At 48.3% G+C, this 22,323-nt stretch overlaps 9 protein-coding genes across 9 annotated transcripts; 5 read left to right on the forward strand and 4 right to left on the reverse strand.

Annotated features, from left to right (window-relative positions):
• Positions 1 to 178: 178 nt before the first annotated feature.
• On the forward strand, positions 179 to 1,833 carry K444DRAFT_621169 (FMN-linked oxidoreductase). The gene is made up of 3 exons (XM_024881841.1): positions 179 to 334; positions 405 to 483; positions 535 to 1,833. The coding sequence occupies exons 2-3, from the start codon at positions 417 to 419 to the stop codon at positions 1,620 to 1,622; spliced, it is 1,155 nt and encodes a 384-aa protein (XP_024728947.1). The 5' UTR covers positions 179 to 334; positions 405 to 416; the 3' UTR covers positions 1,623 to 1,833.
• A 157-nt stretch (positions 1,834 to 1,990) lies between these two features.
• On the reverse strand, positions 1,991 to 2,483 carry K444DRAFT_511319 (uncharacterized protein; the record flags this gene model as incomplete). Its single annotated transcript, XM_024873460.1, has 2 exons — positions 1,991 to 2,397; positions 2,453 to 2,483. Coding segments are annotated over 2 exons (438 nt in total), but the record flags the coding sequence as incomplete, so codon positions are not given.
• An 836-nt stretch (positions 2,484 to 3,319) lies between these two features.
• On the forward strand, positions 3,320 to 4,017 carry K444DRAFT_621170 (uncharacterized protein; the record flags this gene model as incomplete). The annotated part of the gene is made up of 1 exon (XM_024881842.1): positions 3,320 to 4,017. The coding sequence occupies one exon, from the start codon at positions 3,323 to 3,325 to the stop codon at positions 3,830 to 3,832; it is 510 nt and encodes a 169-aa protein (XP_024728949.1). The 3' UTR covers positions 3,833 to 4,017.
• On the forward strand, positions 3,998 to 4,921 carry K444DRAFT_250689 (uncharacterized protein). Its single transcript, XM_024871339.1, has 2 exons — positions 3,998 to 4,557; positions 4,617 to 4,921. Exons 1-2 carry the CDS (start codon positions 4,162 to 4,164, stop codon positions 4,824 to 4,826), a joined length of 606 nt encoding a protein of 201 aa, XP_024728950.1. The 5' UTR covers positions 3,998 to 4,161; the 3' UTR covers positions 4,827 to 4,921.
• Positions 4,862 to 5,296, reverse strand: K444DRAFT_621171 (uncharacterized protein). The gene has a single exon (XM_024881843.1). It carries the CDS (start codon positions 5,232 to 5,234, stop codon positions 5,031 to 5,033), a length of 204 nt encoding a protein of 67 aa, XP_024728951.1. The 5' UTR covers positions 5,235 to 5,296; the 3' UTR covers positions 4,862 to 5,030.
• Positions 5,297 to 7,146: 1,850 nt separating this feature from the next.
• On the forward strand, positions 7,147 to 12,167 carry K444DRAFT_602744 (uncharacterized protein). The gene is made up of 12 exons (XM_024878740.1): positions 7,147 to 7,439; positions 7,487 to 7,856; positions 7,937 to 8,263; positions 8,311 to 8,591; positions 8,637 to 8,854; positions 8,941 to 9,128; positions 9,291 to 10,024; positions 10,106 to 10,723; positions 10,778 to 10,820; positions 10,867 to 10,930; positions 10,989 to 11,323; positions 11,380 to 12,167. Exons 1-12 carry the CDS (start codon positions 7,248 to 7,250, stop codon positions 11,820 to 11,822), a joined length of 3,813 nt encoding a protein of 1,270 aa, XP_024728952.1. The 5' UTR covers positions 7,147 to 7,247; the 3' UTR covers positions 11,823 to 12,167.
• A 552-nt stretch (positions 12,168 to 12,719) lies between these two features.
• K444DRAFT_637267 (uncharacterized protein) lies at positions 12,720 to 15,090 on the reverse strand (the record flags this gene model as incomplete). Its single annotated transcript, XM_024884100.1, has 3 exons — positions 12,720 to 12,867; positions 12,917 to 13,055; positions 13,110 to 15,090. 3 exons carry the CDS (start codon positions 15,088 to 15,090, stop codon positions 12,720 to 12,722), a joined length of 2,268 nt encoding a protein of 755 aa, XP_024728953.1.
• Positions 15,091 to 17,318: 2,228 nt separating this feature from the next.
• On the reverse strand, positions 17,319 to 19,075 carry K444DRAFT_621174 (endoplasmic reticulum-golgi intermediate compartment protein-like protein 3). The gene is made up of 4 exons (XM_024881844.1): positions 18,670 to 19,075; positions 18,430 to 18,610; positions 17,623 to 18,379; positions 17,319 to 17,576 (listed from the first exon to the last, which is right to left on the reverse strand). The coding sequence occupies exons 1-4, from the start codon at positions 18,860 to 18,862 to the stop codon at positions 17,403 to 17,405; spliced, it is 1,305 nt and encodes a 434-aa protein (XP_024728954.1). The 5' UTR covers positions 18,863 to 19,075; the 3' UTR covers positions 17,319 to 17,402.
• A 637-nt stretch (positions 19,076 to 19,712) lies between these two features.
• On the forward strand, positions 19,713 to 22,267 carry K444DRAFT_708952 (uncharacterized protein; the record flags this gene model as incomplete). Its single annotated transcript, XM_024888192.1, has 4 exons — positions 19,713 to 20,201; positions 20,375 to 21,783; positions 21,814 to 21,856; positions 21,912 to 22,267. The coding sequence occupies 4 exons, from the start codon at positions 19,713 to 19,715 to the stop codon at positions 21,954 to 21,956; spliced, it is 1,986 nt and encodes a 661-aa protein (XP_024728955.1). The 3' UTR covers positions 21,957 to 22,267.
• Positions 22,268 to 22,323: the final 56 nt, after the last annotated feature.

Raw genomic sequence — 22,323 nt, forward strand, 5'->3', positions numbered from 1 at the left:
ATGAGGAGAGGATCGCAATTGGTCTGGTCTATTGACTTATTCCATCCGCCCTCAAGTGCCTGCTTTCGAGATCAGCCGGAGCGTTGCTGGCAACCAGGGAGTAACCGAGATGCTCCCGGCGATTGCCCCGATAGAGGGCACGGACCGTGATTTTGTATCGATAACCTCGAAATGTTTTTGGCTCTTCAACCTCGACCGGCAGTCATTCCTTTTCATTCTCCCCACGCAACACCGTACAATGGTATGCAGCGCCTTGCTTCAGCCATCATGACATCGGTAAAACGGGTTCCAATCCCTGCTCGCGGGGTCGATTACAGAGGCAAGATTGTACTGGGTGAGTCTTGGACAGCCAGGCCTCCTCCGGCTCCTTAGGCTGAGGAAAAGTGATATTAACTTTGAAACTGAATCCAGCGCCGATGGTCAGAAGTGGAGAGCTTAGTAGTCGTCTTTTGGCTCTTCAATATGGAGCAGATCTTGTGTGGGGTGAGTTTCCTAGTATGATTTGCCTCGATTTTGAGCTAACCAATCTGCTAGGCCCCGAAACTGTGGACAGATCTATGATAGGAACGACACGCAAGGCCAATGAACATCTCTCCACAATAGACTTTACTCGACTACCATCTCATGGCTCAAAGGACCCTCGAAAGGATCAGAAGGAGAGTCTGATATACCGACTACACCCGGAGAAGGAGGGGAAGCGTCTCATATTTCAAATCGGCACATCCGACCCAGAACGAGCTGTCCAAGCAGCAAGGATTGTCGCTGCGGATGTTGCAGGAATCGATGTCAATGCCGGATGTCCCAAACCTTTCAGTACAAGTGGCGGAATGGGAGCAGCACTTTTGCAAACACCAGATAAACTCTGCTCGATCTTGGAGGCCTTAGTTAAGGAGATATCTATGGAGTTCGAGATTGGGATCAGTGTTAAAATTCGATTGCTGGAGACGGCCGAATTGACGGAGGTACTTGTCCGAAAGCTTTGTGCGACTGGTATTACCGGATTAACAGTTCATTGCCGAACGACTCCTATGCGACCACGCGAAAAAGCCATACGGGGACAACTGAAAATGATTGCGAAAATCTGCCGGGAAAACGGGGTGGCTTGTCTTATGAATGGAGATGTTGAGAACCGCGCACAGGCAGAAAAATTGATCACTGAATTCGGGGTGGATGGAGCCATGATTGCAACAGCTGCCGAAACAAACTCAAGTTGCTTCAGGAATGAAGTTGATGGTGGAGCGGCTCCGTGGAACGAAGTCGTTGAGCAATATATCAAGACTGCACTGGAAGTCGAAAACCGGTTTGGCAATACCAAGTATTTGCTCAATCATCTTATTCCAGGAAAGCAGCCTGTGTACAGAGAGGTCACAACTAGCAAGAGCTATCTTCAAGTCTGCCAAATGCTTAAACTTGAGCATCTCGAGACTAAAGCCAAGGAGATCGATGAGAAGCTTGGCATTACCCCAGAGACCCAATCTCAAGGGAGAAGAGGGAAAAAGAACAAAAGTGCGATGGCAGCTGGTGGTAATCAAGCAAAGATACGGTCAATCGAGACAGATGAGAAGAAAGGTCTCTCCGAAAGAGGAGTTCAAAATCAAGCTGTTGTGACTGTGGATATTTGAAAACACAATCAGATCTGGACGTTATGAAGGAGAAACTGTGCATTAGATTTGGCTAATCTCGATAAAGAATACAAAGGCCAGGGAGATATACTGGTAGATATCCCGGCGCATGGAGCTTCTAATATGGGAGGTCAATAAATCTCTCAGCATATCATAGTGTCCGTGTACATAAAGTAGAGGTCCGTCTCCGAAGAAATCTTCTCTTCCACAAACTTACCTCCGTCCCATTCAAACAGTTTTGCAGTTTTCTGTTGCTTTCCATTTCAAATTCTAACCACAGCACAAAGTTGCTTCTTCCTGGGTCCTAGGTCCGCTAGATCCATGTCAACCCCTAAACTCTCATCATGAATTAGTACATACCTCAAATTAACACTTTTCCAACTGAAAACGAACCAACCAAACCAAGCTCCAATACAAATGGATACCAAGATGAACCCATTATAATACATAGCCAACAGCATAACGAAATACGCAACTGCAAACTGCAACATGTGCAAAGTCGCCCGAGCTGCCTGCTGCTTCACATTTGGTCGAAACGGCTGTTGATTCGAGATCGCCAATGTGGCCTCACCACTGCTCCTTGAAGGCAGTAGCCCCTTTGATTCGATACCATTTTGCCCAGGGTCTGCTAGTTGATGTTGACGGTGCAGATGATTATCGTATACTTTTGCCATTCTGCGAAGGAATTCGAGGGACATAACGAGGAGGATGACACCAAGGCAGGAAGCGGCGAAGATCCCGTTCGATCTTATGTGCCATGATTCGGAGATGAAGCCTAAGTAGGGATCGGTCAGAAGGCAGGCATGCTAGGTGCATGAGTGTGCGCTTACAGGAATCTACTGTGTTCCAATTCCATAACATCTGCGAATGTTTGTCAGTTCATGATACTTTTAGTTGTTATTATGTGCTCCTAAGGAAAGTCCTTACGGAAATCTTGCATGGTGAAGCTGTTTCATTTGGCATCGAAGTAGCAGATGCTCCTGCTGAGGTGGTGGCTGCCATGCCCATGTTGATCATATCCATAATTTCGATTTTATCTGTTCCGTCCGTGGTTTTGGAGAACGAATGTACTGTGGCGTGTACTTGTGAGAATATGCTTTTGTGAAGCGTAAGTTTTGAGATATTATTAGATTGATAAAGAGTTCCTTAGATGCACGAGGATTCATCTCTCTGGAATGCCGTGTAACGTAGTTGGAATGTATCCGCAACCTTCGAGATGCCATGACACGCATTCATTGTCCCCAGTGGTATAACGAACTTTGACTTTAGACTCTGGGATAGAAAAAGGGGTGCTCAGTCCTGAGGAGATCGACTAACTGGTTGCAAAGTCGGGTACGCCAGGTGTTGAGTTAAAGGTGGCGAATGAAGAGGTTTGAGTCGTTTGAGAGATTACGAGAGTATGTTATGTTTGATTATAGGGCTTGCTCCACGTTTAATCTGAATGGAATTTACGCTGTTCTCAGCCTCGAGCGAACATTCTCTCTCCTGAGATGCTTGGCAGAACCGGGCATCCAATCACGATTACAGTTACTGTAAGTCGCTTTTCGTGCTGAGGCGCGACGTTATTTTTTATCACCCTTAACGACCCAGGTCCTTTCTTGTTCAGCCAGGGAAGAGCAAACTCAAATCACACTCGAATCTGAATCTTCGTCGAAGCATAGTTACAGGACTGAGATATCCGGCCGCGTCCATCCTTAGCCATGCGTTTGTTGAACACCTCAGCCCTCGCTCTCCATGATTCCATGGACGACAACATACCCAGCTATGCAATCCTCTCACATCACTGGGAAGACCGAGGGGTTATCTTCCGAGATTTGCAAACAGGAAGAGGTCCTGGAATGGCGGGATACTCGAAGATCACAGGGCGCTGTGCTCACGCAGCTTTGGATGGTTTTGAATACGCCTGGATCGACTCTTACGGTATCGACAAAACGAGTAGTTCTGAGCTTTCAGAGGCTATCCGCTTTATGTACAAATGGTACCGGGACGCGCAGGTCTGCTATGCTTATTTGAGTGATGTGCATGGCGGGAGGATCGGAGAAGACCATGTGCGAGAAGACCCGTATTTCGGAGCCAGTAAATGGTTCACCAGAGGCTGGACACTTCAGGAGCTTCTTACCCCACGATCCGTTGTGTTCTTGATAGAGATTGGGCGGATATTGGAACAAGTTCTAGCATGGAAAGCCTTGTGTCCTCTATCACGGGAGTAAAAGACTTAAACGAGTTTGAAAACGCATGTATCGCGCAGAAGATGTCATGGGCTTCGCGAAGACAAACGACTCGGATCGAGCATCAAGCGTACTGCTTGATGGATCCATTTGGGGTGAACATGCCACCTATACGGGGAAGGTAGCAAAGCGTTTTATCGGTTGCAACTGAAAATTTTGAAAGAGTCTGAGGACGAATCGCTTTTTGCTTGGACGGCGCAAGAACCTGACGGAAGTGACAATGTAGGCATGCCCGCATCATCTCCTGCTACATTTTCGGTTGTGGGAGCGTTGTCCGGAAATTGTTTGATCCTAACAAGCGGGAGTTCACCATGACGAAAAAAGGGCTTCGTATGGACTTGCTACCTATGAAGGAAGAAGGCATACGTATCGGGAGGCTTGTTGCCCCTCTCAATTGCTCTCGTGAGAGAAATTGCAAGCCATTAGGAGCTCGTCTAAGGAGAACTTACAAAGATCAATTTCTCCGAGTGTCCTCCCAGTCCCATCTCATATTAGACAAACAAAAGAGGCGCATGGATAGGACCACTGTTTACATAAAGCAACGTTCCCTTCCGAGGCAAACCTTCACAAAACCGTATATATTCGAATTTACGGCTGGTAATCTAATAGATAATGGATTCGGATTTCCAGGAACCTTCCGTGTGGGTTATCCAAAACTTCATCATGGGACTCTCGACAGCGTGTCAAACTTAAAGTTCAGTCTTCTGGTGAGCGGACTCCCCAAGTCCTTTACTTAGTGCTGTGTAATGACTCTGAGGTTATAAAGTTTTTCAGAAACGGGAAGATGGGGGAAGAAAATTTCGGGGCCGTTTTGGATATATCGTCAATTGGGCATTCAGTTCGCATTTTGATACCGATCTCGCCCACAACGGTGGAAGCTTGGCAAGGCTCCAATAGAGTATCGGCATCTCTGCACTCAGGAATGTCAGTTTCCATAGTCCTGAAGGAACGAGAGCAGAACCATCAACATGTATAAACCAGGCAAACTGACTGAGAATCTCGCAACATTGCCATTGTTCAACCCTCCATAAATTTTTATTTATATATCTCATGTCCATCGCAGGATGACTGAACAGAATCTCCTCTAATTATTTGAAGCCATCTGGATCTCGTCCCTCTCGCGCTTGCCAAAACAAGCTTTGTTATATGGATATACTGCAACAAAATGTATGTAATTAAGTCATCGACTGAGTGCTGGAATAAAAGTTCTTTGCTCGGGGGTCATCGATCCACCCAATCCCCGCTCGTAGCGAAATTCCTCCAGTACGTTATCCCCAAAATAGATGAAGCTCTGGATGAGTCCACTTCGTTTCCGCTCTCTCAGTCTTCGCTTCACGTTCTCCGCTGCACATGTCTCCAGTTCATGACATCGAGTTGATGGCATGATCGGATTTGATGTACGAATTTCTCGGCCAGATCTATTGCATCGAGGATAGCACAATTTGCTCCCTTGCCTAGCATCCTGGAGATACTTTTAGTATTAGCGTGGTATACTTACGCCGCCAAAGGGCAAAGTACTTGAAGACTGCATCCCCAATAAGTGTCATACAGCTTGTGCCCCAACGCTTGACTGCTTTACAGTCTCTGACAACATGAACATAAGCAGTGCTGATAAGGCATTTCTCTTCAAAGAGATGAATTTTGGATCAACATTGGGAAGCGATCTGACGCGTGCAAGGCATTCTTTCTTCAATTCTTTGGGGGAGAGCTTTCCTGGCGGCTTCTCGATATTCAAAAATTATTTCGCGGAACTTCTGTAACCAATCATAATGAACGAGTCATCTGGCACAATCTCATAATCGTCAAATTTCGTCGCCTATGGCTTGCGAGTGTTTACCTATGAGTGAACCATGACGTTTTGGTTATTCTGAGTACATGCCTACCTTCATCTCAGCACATAACGATAAAGCCACAGGACATTGAAACGGGTTCATACCATAACCGCAGAAGGCGCTGGGAGAAGGGCTTTTGTGTCAGGAGTTAATGGAATCTTGAAATATATGACTGCAACAGAGACCTTCGAATTCGGGAGGAGTTGATTCTGACTTTGGAACCAACATCATCTATGCCAATAAGCAAGTCGAAATCGTTGACATTTCCGTCATCGAAGTTCATATTCACAGTTCTATTCTTTAGCTTCTCGTATCGTTGAAATGTCTTCCCGAGCTTCACAAAACGCCCACTATTGTGAAGAAGAGTATTTCGCAGAAGCCAGAGGGAAACGGAAGACGAGTCTTTCATCTCGTCCGCGTCAAAGGAGAACATTTCCTGGCCAGAACTTAGGGGCCGTAAGCGTTTGAGAAGGGAAGCTCCTGGGATGGAAGCTCCCTCTTCATAAATGTCCATCCATGGGCATTCCCTGGTGAAATCCCGATGCAGAGAGCAATTTCGCTTCGAATATCCTTGAAAGAGATGCATGAAGCTGCCTTGTTACAAAATGGGACATCGTGATCTGGTAGCCAGATAAGCTGTCCAGCCCTAAAGTTTGCATTTACATGGTGACTTGAATGTTGGGAGCATTTTGGAGTAGGTGACCAAGCGCTAAGCCACCTAAAACTGCCCCAATAACGGCTACTCGAAGGGGCTGCTCGCGGGACAGTACACTTGGTGACGACGACCACGATGACCAGCTAAATGATGAAGAAGATGAGCGTGGTGGGGTAGCCTCCATGATTGATCTGCTTTGACGTTATGAAGCACGAGGGGCAAGCCCTAGAATGTTTCTTGGGCTGTATGGAAATTTGCGGCTTATCATATGAATAAGGGGAAAGAAAAATAAATTCGGAGAACGGTCGTGTGCCCCGGCTTCAGACATCGGATGTCCATGACATGATGTTAAGTTACACCAGGGTCCGAGAGCCAGTTTTCTGGGATGCCTAGGGGGTCAACCCCTTGAGATCCACATCTGTGACGGGCCATTCTGGAACTCGGGTTGTTCCTGCAGTCGGTAGTTGGTATACCCTGGTTGGCGGAGCTGGCGTGTTCGTTAATGAAGCAAGGATTTGGACGGAAAGAAGGAAACGCGTGCGACTCTTAAGGGACACTTTAACCCTGGCTTTGCGCGAAGAGGGTGGGTGTGATATTCTTGGGTATGCAGCTCAATTTGTGAACGGAAAGATTGGATTGGACTCTGAAGAGATTAATAATCGGACGTCTCGGGGACTCCACGACCCCGAAGCGAACATTTAAGGGGTTGTCTCGGATAAATCCGGGCTCGGCTTGGGCAGTCACATGATGAGCTAAATAAGCGTGTTTTCAGCGCGATCCAGCGCGTCTTCGACAACTCTTGCTTCTCCGTACAATTGAGCCTCACTGAGACCTGAACCTCAATCAAACTTGTGCTTCGCTGCTAGGTTCATGAAAGCATCAATTGCCATTTCCAACCTCAACGTTCGCAATGGAGGGTTCGGACCCTCCTTCCCCAAATATCTTCGAGGCAGGCACGGAGTACAAACGCCTGCATACTATCGCTCTCTTGTTGAAGCCCGAAGTCAACCTTGAGAACGAGTTCGCTGTTGCTGTGCTTCAACATACCCAAAACTCGACTGATTGCTCCTCTGGGGACTTTCTATGGTTTAAGGTGAAAAGCGTAAGTATAAGACGTTTTGGGGAGAATTCAGGGTTGATCAACTATAGAAACACTCCGTCTCCAAAATTAAACGTGCTTACCGCAAGAGAACCAACGTCGAGGTCGATTTCAAACTCGCAAACAATCCAATTGGTGATGCTGTCCAGATGAAGGACCTTAATCTTTTGAAAGATAACATCGTGGTCTTCACCGCGCATGAAGCAGGCCATGCCTCACCACCTTCAGTTTCGAGGGCCCCTCTACAACGCCTCAATACTCAAGTCTCAGCAAACTTGACCGCATCGAATGTTGCTAAGGATAGCATCCTTGCCAAGGCAGAACAATCGTACACATCTCCATACGCAGTTTCTCCATCCGTGCCAGTGAAGGACGAGAATGGGGACATGTTTCCAAGATCACAAGGACGAAGTCAGACTAGTAAGTGCAAACTCTACGAGCGCCGTAGCTTTAATGCTTAGGCAATGTTTATTGTTCATAAGCTGAACAGTACAACGCAGGAGATACCCCAACCAGACTTGGACGTAACCTCACCGCTCCCTCGGGCGCCCCCTCCCCTAAGATCCCTGCCACAAGCATGGTCAAGAGTGAGACTCACAACAGTGAAGAGACTTCAATGAGTGGAATTGCTGAGGCTTCAGCGACCCTTGTGTCCCCAAATAAACCCTCACATAATGAGCGTGTGCAGCACCTCAACGAGAACGGCTCTCCCGAAGAGTTGGAAGCTGAAGTGAAGAACAGCCAAAAATTTCTCGAAACTCTGAAGGCTCAGTTGGCAAGCATGCTGTCTGTGAATGAAGCCGCGCAGTATTTTGCGCAACAAATCAGTAGGATGCTCTCTTCTTGATAGGGAACTTATACTTATTCCGAATAGATGATCTTCTGAGCCAAAAAGTTGATACGCCGACAATTATCGGTGTTGTCGGAAACACAGGGGCTGGCAAGAGTTCAGTGATCAACGCTATGCTCGAAGAGGAACGTCTGGTTCCCACCAATTGCATGCGCGCCTGCACGGCCGTTGTCACAGAAATGTCCTGGAATTCGAGTGAAGACGAGAACGAGAAGTATCGCGCACACATCGAGTTCATTGGAGCTGCAGATTGGGAGCGTGATCTGCGTATTTCGCTGACCGAGTTGATCGACGGCAATGGCCAGGTATGCAATGCTATACTGCAATCGTGGACATACTAACAATTCTAGGTGTCTCGAGAGTGTACCAACGCAGAATCAGAAGCAGGTATCGCATACGCAAAGATCAAAGCGGTGTACCCTCAGAAGACAAAGGAAGAGCTTGCTTCCAGTACTGTGGAACAGCTTATGAACGAGCCTGGCATCAAGGAAGTGTTGGGCACTGTTAAGAAGGTTGCTAAGGGTAGCCCCGAAGCTTTCTATCGTGCGTTACAGCATTATGTGGACAGGTCAGTAATCGGCCAATTTCTGTACTCCAGGCCCTGAACCCGCTTCAATCCTATATAACGAGCCCATATTGACTTGGGTCCTATAGTAAGGAGAAAGCCACCGCGGACTCCAAAAAGAAGATCGTAAACGGCGAGAAGAAGCAAACAGAATGGTGGCCACTTATTAGGGTTGTTCGTATCTTCACAAAAGCCGAAGCCCTAAGCACTGGAGCAGTAATTGTTGACTTACCTGGTGTTCACGACTCGAACGCAGCACGTGCTGCTGTTGCCGCAGGTGAGCATAACTCTTTCTTCGCCGATTTTCCTGTGAAGAGATCGGATCTAAGTTCGATGTCTCTTGCTGCCAAGTAGCTGCCTCAAAGAATGAGTGTCCGAAGATTAGACAGTCGGCCAATCTCCGCCCAAATTGGGACCGTTTAATGCTGATTTGGTTCAGGATATATGAAGCAATGCACGGGCCTTTTTATTGTGGCACCGATAAACCGCGCTGTTGATGACAAGGCTGCGAAGTCTCTCTTGGGAGAATCCTTCAAGCGTCAACTTAAGTTTGACGGCACTTATCCTCGTATTACATTTATTTGTTCCAAGACAGATGATATTTCAATCATCGAAGCATCCGATAGTCTTGGCTTAGAAGAAGAGATGGCCGCAGACTGGGAGAAGATCGATGAACTTGAGAAGGAGCAGCGGACGCTCAAGCAGTCGGTGAAAGACCTGAAGGAGTCAAAGGCGGTGTACACAGAACTGATCAACGATGCTGAGGATGGAATGGAGGTCTGGGAAAAATTGAAGAGCGAACTGGAGGATGGAAATGAGGTATTCGCTCCATCGGGTGCCGCGAGGAAGAGGAAGCGTTCTGCAGAGCCTTCAAAGTCTCGCAAGAAGTCGAAGAGATCAAGAGTAAACTCCGACGATGAGGACGATTTCATTGACGACGACGATGAAGAAGAGGAAGACGCAAATGACTGGGACGTCGAAAGCAATTCAGATATTGAGTCTGAGACAGGAGATCCGCTGACAATGGACCTAATTGAAGGCAAACTCGCTCAACTGAAGGATGACAAGAAGAGAGCCCGCCAAGAAAAGATTGAAATTGACAACAAGATCAAGAAACTCAATCAGGAACTGAAGGTCTCAGAGAAAGCTCAGGGAGAGATCGAAACCGCCATGGTAAGTAATCAAATATGCTGGACACAGACCAGAGTTTCGAGACCATGTTTCATCATGCAGTAGCTAACTCTCTCTCTACAGAGTGCGTTGTGTATCGGGGGACGAAACAAGTACTCCAAGAGCGCAATTCAACGGGATTTTGCTGATGGTATTCGCGAACTCGACATGGAGTCTGCTCAAGAAGAAGACCCAGAAAAGTTCAACCCCGATGAGGAGCTTAGAGACTACAGTGAAGTAGCCCGCTCATTACCAGTCTTCTGTGTTAGCTCTCGTGCGTACCAGAAGCTTCGAGGTCGTCTGCAACGAGACAACAAAGTTCCAGGGTTCCGCTCGACCGCGGAGACAGAGATTCCACAGCTCCAAGCTCATTGCAAGAAGCTCACCGAAGCAGGAAGAGCTTCAAACTGCCGCAACTTTCTCACCCGCCTGAGTCAGCTCCTGAACTCGTTGAGACTATGGGCTGCGAACGATGGCACCGGACTAAATCTGACCGACACACAGCTCGCGGCCGAAACACGCTTCTTGAATCTCAGACTGAAGACTTTGGAGAAGTCTCTCTACGCTGCCGTTAAAGATTGCTTAAAGGAGATGAATGAGGCTTTAGCTGAACACATCTTCGAGAAATATGAGCAATTAATTGAGGGTGCCATATCAGAGGCAAATGCAACTGCAAGCAGATGGCATAGCCCTATAAATCGTGTCAGTATATTTTACATTCAGTTTGATTAAGCACATTCTGACAATGCGATCTAGGAGAATCGTCATCTTGGTGGCTACTTTTGGGCAACATACAAAGGTAGCATGATGGTACAATGTTGAAGGTCTTGTGCTAATTCTGACAGCCATCGTGAGACGTGATGGTGTTTTTTCAAACGCCCAAGGCCTTCAGGACCTCAACTTTCAATTGTAAGTCCTACACTCACAGGACCTCTGTTGATTAAGCACCACTGACCTATTCAATCAGAATTGAGCCAATCATTAAGAATTTGGGTAGTCATTGGGAGAGAGTCTTCGCCCAGAGGATGCCTCGAGTGCTCCAGTCCTTTACCAGAGCAGCCAAATCTCTTTTGAACGCTTTTCATCGTGAGATCGAGTCACGAAGCATGAAGTCCGGAGCTGGAAGTGCTGGCATAGCACTGCTTGGCCAACAACTTCGTAACTACGAAAACATTTTCAGACAAGTCTCACAACAAATGATCGAGCTCATCAACAATCTGCAGAGAGAAGCAAATCGAGAGTTCACTCCCATTATTGCTCGTAATCTCTCCACTGCTTACGACTGGTGTGCAAATGAAAGCGGTAAGATTACTGCTCATCTTATCCCTTTAATATCTATTCACTGACAGTTCCCGTAGGTCCAGGCCAGTTCAAGAGAATGCAGAGCCACATGGCCAGTCATGTCGATACTGCTCGTTCAGAAATGTTCCAGGAGAGCTGCGACGAAGTTCGAAATCGGTTGTTAGACATGTGCAAGCAAGTCGAGGAAGGGATGAGCCTTCAAACAGACGAGATTTTCATGAGAATGCAGCGAGATTATACAGAAGTGGTTTCGGGAACCCGACTGCCTCAAGGGCAGATGATGCCCAGGCAAGAGCGGAAGATGAGATCCGATGTTACCCAAACCATTGAAGATTTCGAAAAAGAGTCAGCAGAGGCTCAGTTGGCTGCGGAAGCTGCTAAGTTAGCTGTCGAGGAGGAGCAAAAGAATCTGGCGGATTCTGCTGAAGAAGAATCTTTGAATCTGATAACGCGGTCTCCAGCGACAACCGGGAGACCAATGTCCGAGGACCGGCTATGAAAGTCGAGAACGAACCTACTCCAGAAGATAGCGAAGGACCGCGTTGTCTCAGTTTTGCTGATGACGAGGATGGCTATCTAGAAATGCTCGAGGTACGAAATTTGTAGAGTATTCGCTTGCGGTTGGCGTCTTTCCCCCGGCGTTTGTTATTATTCCCTTGTTGCGTCATTTACTGGGCCGGCTTTCTTTGTCCTTCGATTTGCATGGGTGGCAATTTTAATACCAAAAGTAGAGGGAGAGATTAGATTAGTATTAGGTACATTACCTCACGGTATGGCTTTTGGAGAATTGGCATTGTAATTTATCTGTAAGAATGAATTCATGGTACATAGTACAGTACATACGATTCTGATTGGAAGTTGTGTCTTGTGATTGCTTCTCTGGCCTTGAAATGAAATGTTGATTTGACGCTGTGAATTGCGCGAGAATGGTATTTGAAATTACACCTCTCCTTGGACATCTTGGAAGACTGAAACCCAGTCTTTAAGGCTCACCTCTCAAAGACACTCGAAAACTAAACAATTGAGCTTAAATCGGGTATCAACGATCCAGCTTGCCATTTCCTAGCTAGCTTTACAATGCTCACACTAATATCACCAACCACCTGCACTCCCAGCAGGCGGCTGGTGAAGATCACGCATAGCGCAGATGAAAAGTACATAGGTACTCATGATAACACCCACAAATCCCATCGAAGATGCCGTCCAAAATGCACCACCCCAAATCATTACACGAACTTTGGGCGCCCCCGCTGCCTCGAAACGCCAAATATACAGATTCTCAATCATCACCGTCATTAGGTTTGTTTGTTATGTCTTACGGGCCCGCTTGTCTCGTCGTGGTTGTGGCTATGTAACATGAAGAAAGTAGGTGAGTGTGTCATTAGGTAGGTGGTGCTTAGGGATGTGCAGATTTCTTCCTCCCGAATATGGTTCTTGTTCGGGATTTGTTGCGTGGTTTCTTCTCTTTTTCCTTTTCGGGGGAAGGCCGCGATTCAGAGGATTTCTTCCCTTCTGCTTCGTCGCTGTACTTGGCTTTGTAGATCCTAGATTTTGTTAATAAGAATTGAATGGATAGAGAAGAGAGATGCGGACCAACTGTTGCCAATCATGCTAATCCCTTTGGCTTCCGCTTGGCGGTAGAACTTGGCGCTCTTCATGAGATTCTTCTTGCAGCCTACGCCTTGGGCGTAGCAGAAGCCTGCTTCGGCTAGCGCATCGGCGTCTCCCCAGGCTGTTTTTAATTAGTATATAAACTCAGACAGAGCCAGATGATAGAATAACTTACAGCCAGCAATCTCAAAACACCTCAAAGCAAGAACCTTGTCCTGCTCGATTCCCCATCCGTTCATATGACTGACTCCCAACTCGTAAATGCTCAACGCAAACTGTGCCTTTCTTGTCTTCAACTCTAGTAAATCGACGGCTTTCCCCTCCTTCATTAAATCTTCATCGTCGGCAACTTCAAGACTGGCAGAGTCTGCAGCTTTTCTGAGCCATGCAACTCCTTCTCGTTGGTTGGGTCGCATACCCCAGCCATGTCGACAGGCGAGTGCATACAGGAGCATTCCGGTGGGGTCGTTCTGTCTTGCTGCGAGACGGAGATGGTAAGTGGACTTATTTAAGGCGCCTGCCTCGTGATACTCGATTGCTTTGGTAACATGCTCTTCCGGTGACAAGTCTGCTGACGGCGCAAAAGAGTGCTGGGATCTAGCTTTGATTGTGGATGAAGAAGCAACAGATGGAGATGATGGTTCCGTTGATGTGTTTCCCCTTAGAAACGACGGACGTTCACTGGAGGAGCGAGTAGGGTCTGTAAGCGTACGGCCTCGCTCAAAAAGTGACCGTCCAGTGTCTGTTGAAGGTCGGCTTGGATCAAGCGATGGTCTGTTCGGATCAAGTGAAGGTCGTCCAGGGTCGAGTGATGGTCTTCCAGGATCGAGTGAGGGTCTACCTGGGTCAAGTGATGGCCGGTCAGGATCGAAAGAAGGACGAGAGTGAAGAGCGTCTGGTCTTAAAGAGGATGTAGATGGTCTGGATGGAGGTGAGGGCGGAGGTCCACCAAATGGTTGAACATTGCTGAATGGCACCGGCTGTTCCCAAGAGTATTGTGACTGCGAGAGTCCTTCCTGAAATATCAACGAGTTCCGTTGCAGCATTTTCCCTCTTGGCAACGAAAATTTCGAATAAACATAAGAAGGCGCAGCTCCTGACTCGGCAGTGTTGTCCGGGAAGCCTTCGCTATGCATACTGACGGGTGTATGCGCGGTATCATCTGCTAGAATAAATGAAGGTTGGCTATCCCCAGATGCCTGCCGTGTAGGAATATCCATTGGCAATCCATTCAAACTTGCTCGGCTCAGTGGCCGAGAAAAGTTGAAAGCAGGTCTTGGTAATCGAGTGCCACCAGCGGATATCTCTGAGCCTATTGATGGCGACCTCCCTATGTACATTTGGGGTGATATTGGAGATGTTGAGAAGCCACTTCCAGAGGAGAATTTCCGTTGCGGTGACATATTGGGTCGCGGGTTGGATGTATTACCGGAATCATCGTCTGAGCTATCCATAGACATTGATCTCGGGCTTGGGGTCCTCTGCGCGAACGGCGATCGAGGTGGTGCCAGTCTTGAATCATAACCATTCATTCTAGATTCGTCGTTAGGTCGGAGAGAGGTATGTCGCTGTTGCATGGAATCATTGCTAGGTTGTGGTTGTAAATGAGAGGGTCTATCCGTATTTCGTGGTTTGGGATCATTCTCCAATGAAGGGGGAGATTGATCCTGTCTCGCGCCAAAGAAGCCAGGCTCATTGCCTGGTGGCCTTCGTCCTCGGAATTCTTCATCATCACGCCGGGGGAGTCGTGGAACTGGAGGTTGTGGTTCTGAAGGTCGCAAGTCGCTGAGTGTGGGATGTACAGAAACTGGTCGGAACCCAGGTGTCTCCACTTCAGTTTTCAAGCCCGACCCAGGACTTGTTGGCGATAGCGGAGTCGTTGGCTCTCCTGATACAGAACGGAAATATGCTGGTCTGCCTTGACTCAAAGAATTAATGGTGAGGGGTGGTAACCTGCTCGCGCGCTTCCCTCCATTGGCAGTCTCCTCCAGCTGCTTCGCTAGCAGTCGACTCTGTGCCGCAAAGGCATCGAGAGGAGAAAGCTCCGGTGGTATCTCTCCTGCGACATGAAGACGATCTCTCGGCGACGGCAATCCAGATCCAAGCGGTCCATGCGATTGCGATCGTAGGTCGAGGAAGTTCGGTCTGCCGGCCATCGTATGAGACCGCTGACCACGGTAGAATCCAACGCGTGCTCCTCCCTAATCCAAATTTAGGCCCTTATGTGTCGTGGTAATGATCGCGAATGTTGTTGACGGACGAGTCTGTGAATCAAACAGTTTGTTGAAGGAAATATCAGTTACAGGTTTGGCCAGGATGTTCGGTCGGACGTTGTGGCTGCAGAAAATGAATGTGTTTTGCGTCGAAGTGTTTGAGGGTCAATTCGAGGGTCGACGGCGGCTGAGTATGCCAAGTGAAGGAGCTGGAGCTGGAAGGATCGTGGAGAAGTATCGATTTCTTGATTCGGTCAAAGGAGTGGCGAAGCAGTTATGGCGATGGCCGCGAGGTCGCTCTGGATGCGACGCCTGCAATTGGGAGCGCAGGCAAGAAGTGATTGATCGGAGGGTTGGGTGATTAATATTTGTTTCGAGTTTTGACGGCGAAGAGCTGGGGTGCGACGTGGTGTCGATGTCGTCTGGGTGGCCTGGATTCGGATTGGTGCACTGCTTTTGCGCCTCCTGGCAGCGTCAACAGGAATGATGGAAATTAGATCCTGGGGCGGCCACCATAAACATGTCCCATCCCTATCCAAGATCCAAGATGCTCAGCAAAAGCAAAGGGAGAAAGGGGAGCGACCGGGCTCTGCCAAGCAGCGAGCGGACATCACGAGAATTTGCCCAGCAGCCAATAACAGTGGCCGCCGCTCATCACGATGCTTGCCTGGGCAAAACGGCAGCCAGAGGCCAACAGGATCTTAAAATATCCTTGCGCTGCGACGTTATTCGCTCGCCCCTGAAAATACTGGGGAAGGGTGAGGTGAGGGACATGGAGCAGGCCATCTTGCGCTTTTCCCGTGCCTTGGCCTGCATTAGGGGGCTACTGCTCCGGTCCTCTAAGCTTCTTTGGGCAGCATAATCACCGACCAGCACTTGGAAAGTCGGTCGATGGATTATTCACGAATTCATAGGATTCGAGAAGGCCAGCGTGGAACCCGTGGAAACCGCTGTGGATCGTTTGTATGGATTCATGTGCGTCATGATGTCAACTGCAATGCCTGTTGATTATTTTCGTCTCTTCTGCATGCTATTGCTGGGGATCATATATTTTCTGTCCAAGGTTGGCATCGTCCCACATGCCTCGCTGCATCGCTGCAACGCATGCACGCAGGGACTGCTCCACACTAAGACAGTGGACGCGAGCGAGCCGAGGGGACTTTTAAGGTCGATCTACCCGCAACTTTCCCGCTTGAAGGTTCACCCAAAAGTCCAGAACCTTTTCAACAGATGTCAAGTGGTGTTGGTGGCAAAAATAACATCTCCCGCAAGCTCGTCAGCTCCAGCTCCTATTTTGGACGAGGCGTTCGTGCTGCGCAACCGCGGCTTTTGACCGACTGCTATCAAGAGAAGTGAGTTCTCGAGGCTGAAATCATGGGGTATTAGGGCTTCCAATTTCGATCATGACAGCCAATAAGAACATGCAGCACGATCCTGTTTCTTCAGCTCTGCCAACTGCAAAATCTTGACCTTCTTAATTCAGGTAACGATAAGTGGTCTTCTTTCCTGATCTGTCTGCCGTTCGTTCAATGATGATGGAAAGAGATCGTGGTGCTACCTTTGCGCCACAAATCTTGAACTGCTCGACCTACTTTTGAGGGTGGCAAAACTCGGGTTTCGACCCACGGGATAGCCAGCGAGGCTGATTGTTGAAGTCATGACTTGGAAACTCCAACCTCCTTCACGAAGTTCGTGCGCCTTGGAGTATCTTCTGGGCAATGAGATATATATTGCAGCTTGAGGTACTGGTGAGTTCTGTGGCTTCAGAAGCGTTCCGAGGCGACCATTGTAAATCAATCACCTTTATAAAAGAAGGAAAACTCTATGTCCTAGCACTATGGGAAGGGACCTTGTCCTTCCTCGCGAGATGCTTGTTCTTACTTGGGCATTTAGGAGAAATTTGGTTTAATCCAAACATTCCCACACATTGTTGATGAAGATCTCATCTTCCAACTGCGAGGCTCTGAATTCTGGAGTGCAGAATGTCATGTCTGTTGACATTGGCATTCAGGAGGCGATGTAGGCTGAGTCGACTTGACCAAGCGAGAGAAGTCGGAAAAATCACGAAAGGAGGATTGTTAGGGTTGGGGGGGTTGGAGAGTACGCCATATTGCGCTGGTTTCAGCGGTCTCTGCACATCACATGGCCACACTCAGGGGGCAAGTGTAGACATTGTTCATCTTTTCATATTGACCTATATTCAAAGCCTCTAAACTCCATTCCATGCGAAACCCTAAACGAGAAAGCATTCATTTTCACAAATTTTTAGACTGCAGCTTCTTCAGTCTGGTTGCTCCTTCATACACACCACGATCAACTGCTGCGGCAACTGTTAAAGTACCACCAATGATTGCGCACAACCCGGTGAGGAAACCTGTCAGACTCTTCGTTCTCTCTTCGCGGTTGATCACTTTCATAGGCGAGATATCCTAAACAATGTTAGTCTCGTGCGGCATAGAGTTGATATTGACTTACATATGAGAAGAACACCCCTGGAATACCACCACGTGCGTGGAGCTTCTCCTTGTGACCTTCAGCAGCATCGTCTCCACCATTTAAGCTTCTCTTGTGACTTGTGACAGAGTATTGGTGCGTTTCGATACTGCCATCGTTACCATGCCCAAGTTTTCCGAGAATGCCATCATCTGGGTTGCTGTTCGATTTACTATCCCATCCTAGAGGAAGATAAGATGTGGAGACGACCTTGACAAAGTACATGAAGTTGTACGCTGGCTCATTAGTGATTTGGTGGGTATCATCCAGAGGGTTGAGATGGTGATTGGTCCAGGGCAGCTCTCCTTTCTTGCCCATCTTTGCTGTTATTTCTTCAGGCAGTTGAGGTCCAAAGCGAAGAGAATGGATAGTGTGCGTGAAGACATGCCCGCCCTGAACCGGAGTATCGAAATAGTTGTTCAAATCGTGTACGTGCATGTTGCCGTTGCTAAAACTCCGTCCAGGTGCAATATGGAAGTTGCCCACGACCTTGTTCACACGGATACCTCCTTCAATACGGCATCCTTCATGTCTTTGAGCATCCAAGCGTTCTGCATAGTGTTCTCGCTCGCACTGCTCCACATTCTCACCACGCCCGAAAGCCCACGATACACCTGCATATGCCTCTCGTACTTCGTCGCAAGTATTACAGCAGCCAGCTTTTTGTGCGTTCGCCGGGGGATTCGCGCCGTAACAGCCACCACAATAATCAGGGTCCAAATGCGGAGCTCCTTCGTGCCTGTACGAGATCAGCAATAATTCTTCCACGAGGTGTGTCCAAGTGCCTACAAGTCCAAAGATTTGACATCGATGACCCCACCTCCGTTGGCTACGGACTCCAGCCTGACTTTGTTGACGCCGTGCATGACACCAGTCTGTTGTTCTCCGGAAACGTCCATCACGTCAAGTGTGAGAAGCTCGCAAGGGATCTGGGGAAAGCTGATGTTCAGATGTATTTCCATCTTTTCTCCTGTAGAACAATCGAGTCAGCTATGGCTGTAGCTGCCCCTCTTTCCATTATAATCTTACCTCGCCCTTTATCAACAATCAACTCGGGATGTACCACCACCCTTCTGTAGTCCCTCCATTCCCCCAGCGCCAGGTACAGGACGATAAGCAGCGAAGCTATCGTGACAATTCCTCCCGAGGTTGTTCGTACTCTCGCCTCATCGACAGTCTTGGTAAAAGCATCCAGCCTTGTAAATCTCGATTTCGCAGGCATGATTGCAGATCGGTGAGTTTGAATGCAGAGGTATGAGTGACCTGAGGGGAGCTGAGCCTCGCGGCAACGATTGCAATGTCACTTTTAGAAATGCATAAATTAAGATAATTGAAGATCAACTGGCTGGAGTATGAAGTGAAAAGATTGCAATTGCAGGACCACAAGGCTTTGCGCGTTGAAGTTGTGGTGCGTGTCAGCCGGAGATAGATTTATCTCTATCTCGAGGGAAATCTGTCCATAAGGCGTGTCCACAGCCGAGAGCTCTGGGATCGTGGTCGGTACCTTGCAGTCCGTGCGCAAGACCAGGGAGCTGGAACAATCGAGCTGTCCTGGTATCTTCACCTTATGATAATCTACGGTTGAAAATTGAGCATATTCATCCAGTTTATTTCTAACAACACCTTAGAAATACTTTTGCTAAGTACTTATCCAAAAGCACAAAAGAGTCCGAAGGGGTGACATTGGTTGAAATGCCCAGCGCACCAGAAAGTAGTCACGTGCCTCGAATCGCTGCTGCCTCAGTTCATTCAGCCACAATACTAGCGCGGTTTCCTATTGTGACGAGGCTACAATGACTCTTGCTTGGCCGACCATTTCTTTGTTCGATTCTTCTTCCTCCACCCACGATCACCTACCTTCAACAACCTCCCTCGACTTCTCATTCACACCCTCATTTCGGATACATATCAGAGCAATCTTTTCCCTATTCAATCTTTTCGCTCTTCCCTCACGAGAACACCGAAATTGCAACAAATGATCTGATCGTCGAACCCCACCAAAGACCTTCCGACATTTCCGATCTCGAAACCACACTCCCTCCACGACCGATCGAACTTTGACCGAAGGCAAAATGATGCAACGTGCTGCGGTTGCGCCGTCGCGAGGCCCGCGGGGCGCATCTCCCAGTGTACGAGGTGGCCCACGGGGAGGCATTCAGAAGCGTCGGGGTGCTGGCCCCGCTCGAGTTGATAAGGATGGAGACTTGGTAATGGATGCTGGAGCCACTGGTGGCAAGGGGAGAGTTGGCAGGGGGCGCATCGAAGGGGGGGCTGCCTCGAAGCCTCTGGGCACCGGACGAACGAATTCGGGCTCAAGCAGAGGTGGAAATCATGGCCTTCACCGAGCACAAGCCATTTTGCGTGGTATGGAATCAAAACAGGCCACCGTCTTGGAATCGCGAATCACCGCTGTGGGACCTACATCACTTCGTATCGACGGACTCTCTTCCAGCAAGGCCGCATCAAACCCCGACGGAGGTCTCGAGAGCCTCCTAGGATTCCTAGAACGAAAAGCAAGTGGACTAGACGCCAAATCTAACAGGACTGTTAAGATCAAGAAGGTATGTTTAATGATATGATCGTGGGATCACGAGGTTCATGCACCGTCGCTGTTTTATTGTACTCGAGTTCAAGCCAATCACCAACTGCGACTCGTGGATCGACATCCCGCGCTATACCGCTCCGTGACCCGCGATCGATTCCAAGGTATTTTACCTTGCTAACGTCGAAATAGTCATCTATGAAGGGTGACTCCGTCATTATCACGGCCAGCCCAGATGATATAGAACAGATTCAGAAGCTGGACAAGTTCACTTTCGCCGGCTCAGTACTGTCAGTCAAAGCCTGCGACCCACCCTCGCCCCAAGCTGGAAAATCGGGCGAGAAGAAAAAACAGACCGTCTCTCAAGAGGCACAGGAAGCCAAGGATCGATTCCGAGCTGTTCTCGCTGCCAGATATGACGCCAATCTCAAGCTACTCAATCTGTCAGCTCTCGCACTCGATACTGGACTTCGACAGATGGGTGTCTTTGATGGATCTACAACTACGTCGAAGGTTTTCCCAGCCATGATGGTTGTTTGTGATGGACTCTTCAAGAACCAACAAGAGAAACGAGACGCCATTGTCAGTGTGAGCCTCGCGGACAACGAACTAGCTGATGTGTCTGCTGTCACTACGCTGGCACAGACATTCCCGGATCTCAAGAACCTGGACCTTTCTCGAAACAAATTTGCCGAAATTAAAGGCTTGAATGCCTGGCGTTGGAAATTCAGACATCTGGAGAACCTCGTCCTCACTGGAAATCCAATCGAATCTCAACCAACCCTGAAGGATGAGTTGCTGAAACGCTACCCAAATCTTCAAGTTGTGAATGGGGTCACGCTCAGGACCGCGGAAGACGTTGCTGCTGCAAAAGCAGCTGCCGAAGTTAAGAAATCGCCAATTCCAATCGCTGGACCGGACTTCCGTGATGTCAGTCAAGTCGGGGAGAACTTCATCAGACAATTTCTTCCGCTCTACGACAATGACCGTAACGCACTCCTTGAAACATTTTACGACGCCCATTCAGTCTACTCACTATCTCTCAATCTGACCGCGCCAAGAAGCCACGAGCACAGCATGCCAATTCAACCTTGGACTGCGTACTTCAAACATTCACGAAACTTCACGAAAATAACACATCTTAACGCAAGAATGGCTCGACGATACAAGGGGTCTCAAGCAATCCAACAAGTCTGGTCTACCTTACCCGCTTCTCGCCATCCGGAGTTGGAGTCAAATGCGGACAAGTATCTCATGGAGTGTCACCCTCTACCCGGCCTAGTCGACCCCTCCAACCAAAGCGTTCGTGGAGTAGACGGCCTCATTATCACCATGCATGGCGAATTCGAGGAGCAAACCGAATCAGCAACGGAGAAGTCTCTTCGAAGCTTTTCAAGAACCTTCATCTTGGGTCCTGGAGCGCCAGGAGGTCCACAAATTAGAGTCGTCAGCGATATGCTCACTCTTCGACCCTGGGCACCTCTTGCACTGCCTCAGATATCATCAATCTCTCCAGAAACACACAGAACGAGCGACCCTGAGCAGCAAGAGCGAGAGGCTATCACAATGCAACTTGTAGAGAAGACAGGAATGACACCAGCGTACGCCAATCTATGCTTGACAGAAACTAGATGGAATATTGAGCAGGCTTTCATTACGTTCACTGCGAACAAGGTATGTCTATTTGCATCAACAACTTCTATGCCCAGTCAGACTAACATTTCATCAGGACAAACTACCCGCCGATGCGTTCATCCCAAGCGTGGCAAGATGATTATGGAACTTAGGAGGATGGAGGACTATATGTTATGATGGATCATGTTAGATTGCAATCTCTGTATTGCAACGAGCTGCGAGAGGTGGAAATTTGGAAATGGAACCATGGGGTTTTCAAGCGTGGAGTTAGTGCGGGTTGTGAATCATGAGAAACTCTTCGGAGGTCTTTCGCAGCGCATTCAGTTCGCAATAGCGTCAAAAAAATACCAATGGTTTTGACACCACACATATTGGTCTTTACATTCTGCTTCTGTGATATGTTTTTGTGAAGAAATTAATTAACCAAATAAGGGGTGTCCAAATATTGAAATCCCTAGATGGCAAGGTACTAACTATGAGGAGGTATCATATTCAAATCCCGAAAA

The sequence above is a fragment of the Hyaloscypha bicolor genome (genome assembly GCF_002865645.1).
Source record: "Hyaloscypha bicolor E unplaced genomic scaffold K444scaffold_182, whole genome shotgun sequence".
NCBI classification, from domain to species: domain Eukaryota; kingdom Fungi; phylum Ascomycota; class Leotiomycetes; order Helotiales; family Hyaloscyphaceae; genus Hyaloscypha; species Hyaloscypha bicolor.

Excerpts from the sequence above, each read along its gene's own strand:
- K444DRAFT_621169 (XM_024881841.1), top strand. The coding sequence starts at position 417 with ATGGTCAGAAGTGGAGAGCTTAGTAGTCGTCTTTTGGCTCTTCAATAT. Across the intron at positions 484-534 it reads TGGAGCAGATCTTGTGTGGG|GCCCCGAAACTGTGGACAGA; the intron begins GTGAGTTTCCTA and ends CCAATCTGCTAG.
- K444DRAFT_250689 (XM_024871339.1), top strand. The coding sequence starts at position 4,162 with ATGACGAAAAAAGGGCTTCGTATGGACTTGCTACCTATGAAGGAAGAA. Across the intron at positions 4,558-4,616 it reads ACTTAAAGTTCAGTCTTCTG|TTTTTCAGAAACGGGAAGAT; the intron begins GTGAGCGGACTC and ends GAGGTTATAAAG.
- K444DRAFT_621171 (XM_024881843.1), bottom strand. The coding sequence starts at position 5,234 with ATGCCATCAACTCGATGTCATGAACTGGAGACATGTGCAGCGGAGAAC.
- K444DRAFT_602744 (XM_024878740.1), top strand. The coding sequence starts at position 7,248 with ATGGAGGGTTCGGACCCTCCTTCCCCAAATATCTTCGAGGCAGGCACG. Across the intron at positions 7,857-7,936 it reads ACAAGGACGAAGTCAGACTA|GAGATACCCCAACCAGACTT; the intron begins GTAAGTGCAAAC and ends AGTACAACGCAG. Across the intron at positions 11,324-11,379 it reads CTGGTGTGCAAATGAAAGCG|GTCCAGGCCAGTTCAAGAGA; the intron begins GTAAGATTACTG and ends CAGTTCCCGTAG.
- K444DRAFT_621174 (XM_024881844.1), bottom strand. The coding sequence starts at position 18,862 with ATGCCTGCGAAATCGAGATTTACAAGGCTGGATGCTTTTACCAAGACT. Across the intron at positions 18,611-18,669 it reads GATTGTTGATAAAGGGCGAG|GAGAAAAGATGGAAATACAT; the intron begins GTAAGATTATAA and ends ATTGTTCTACAG. Across the intron at positions 18,380-18,429 it reads GATGTCAAATCTTTGGACTT|GCACGAAGGAGCTCCGCATT; the intron begins GTAGGCACTTGG and ends GATCTCGTACAG.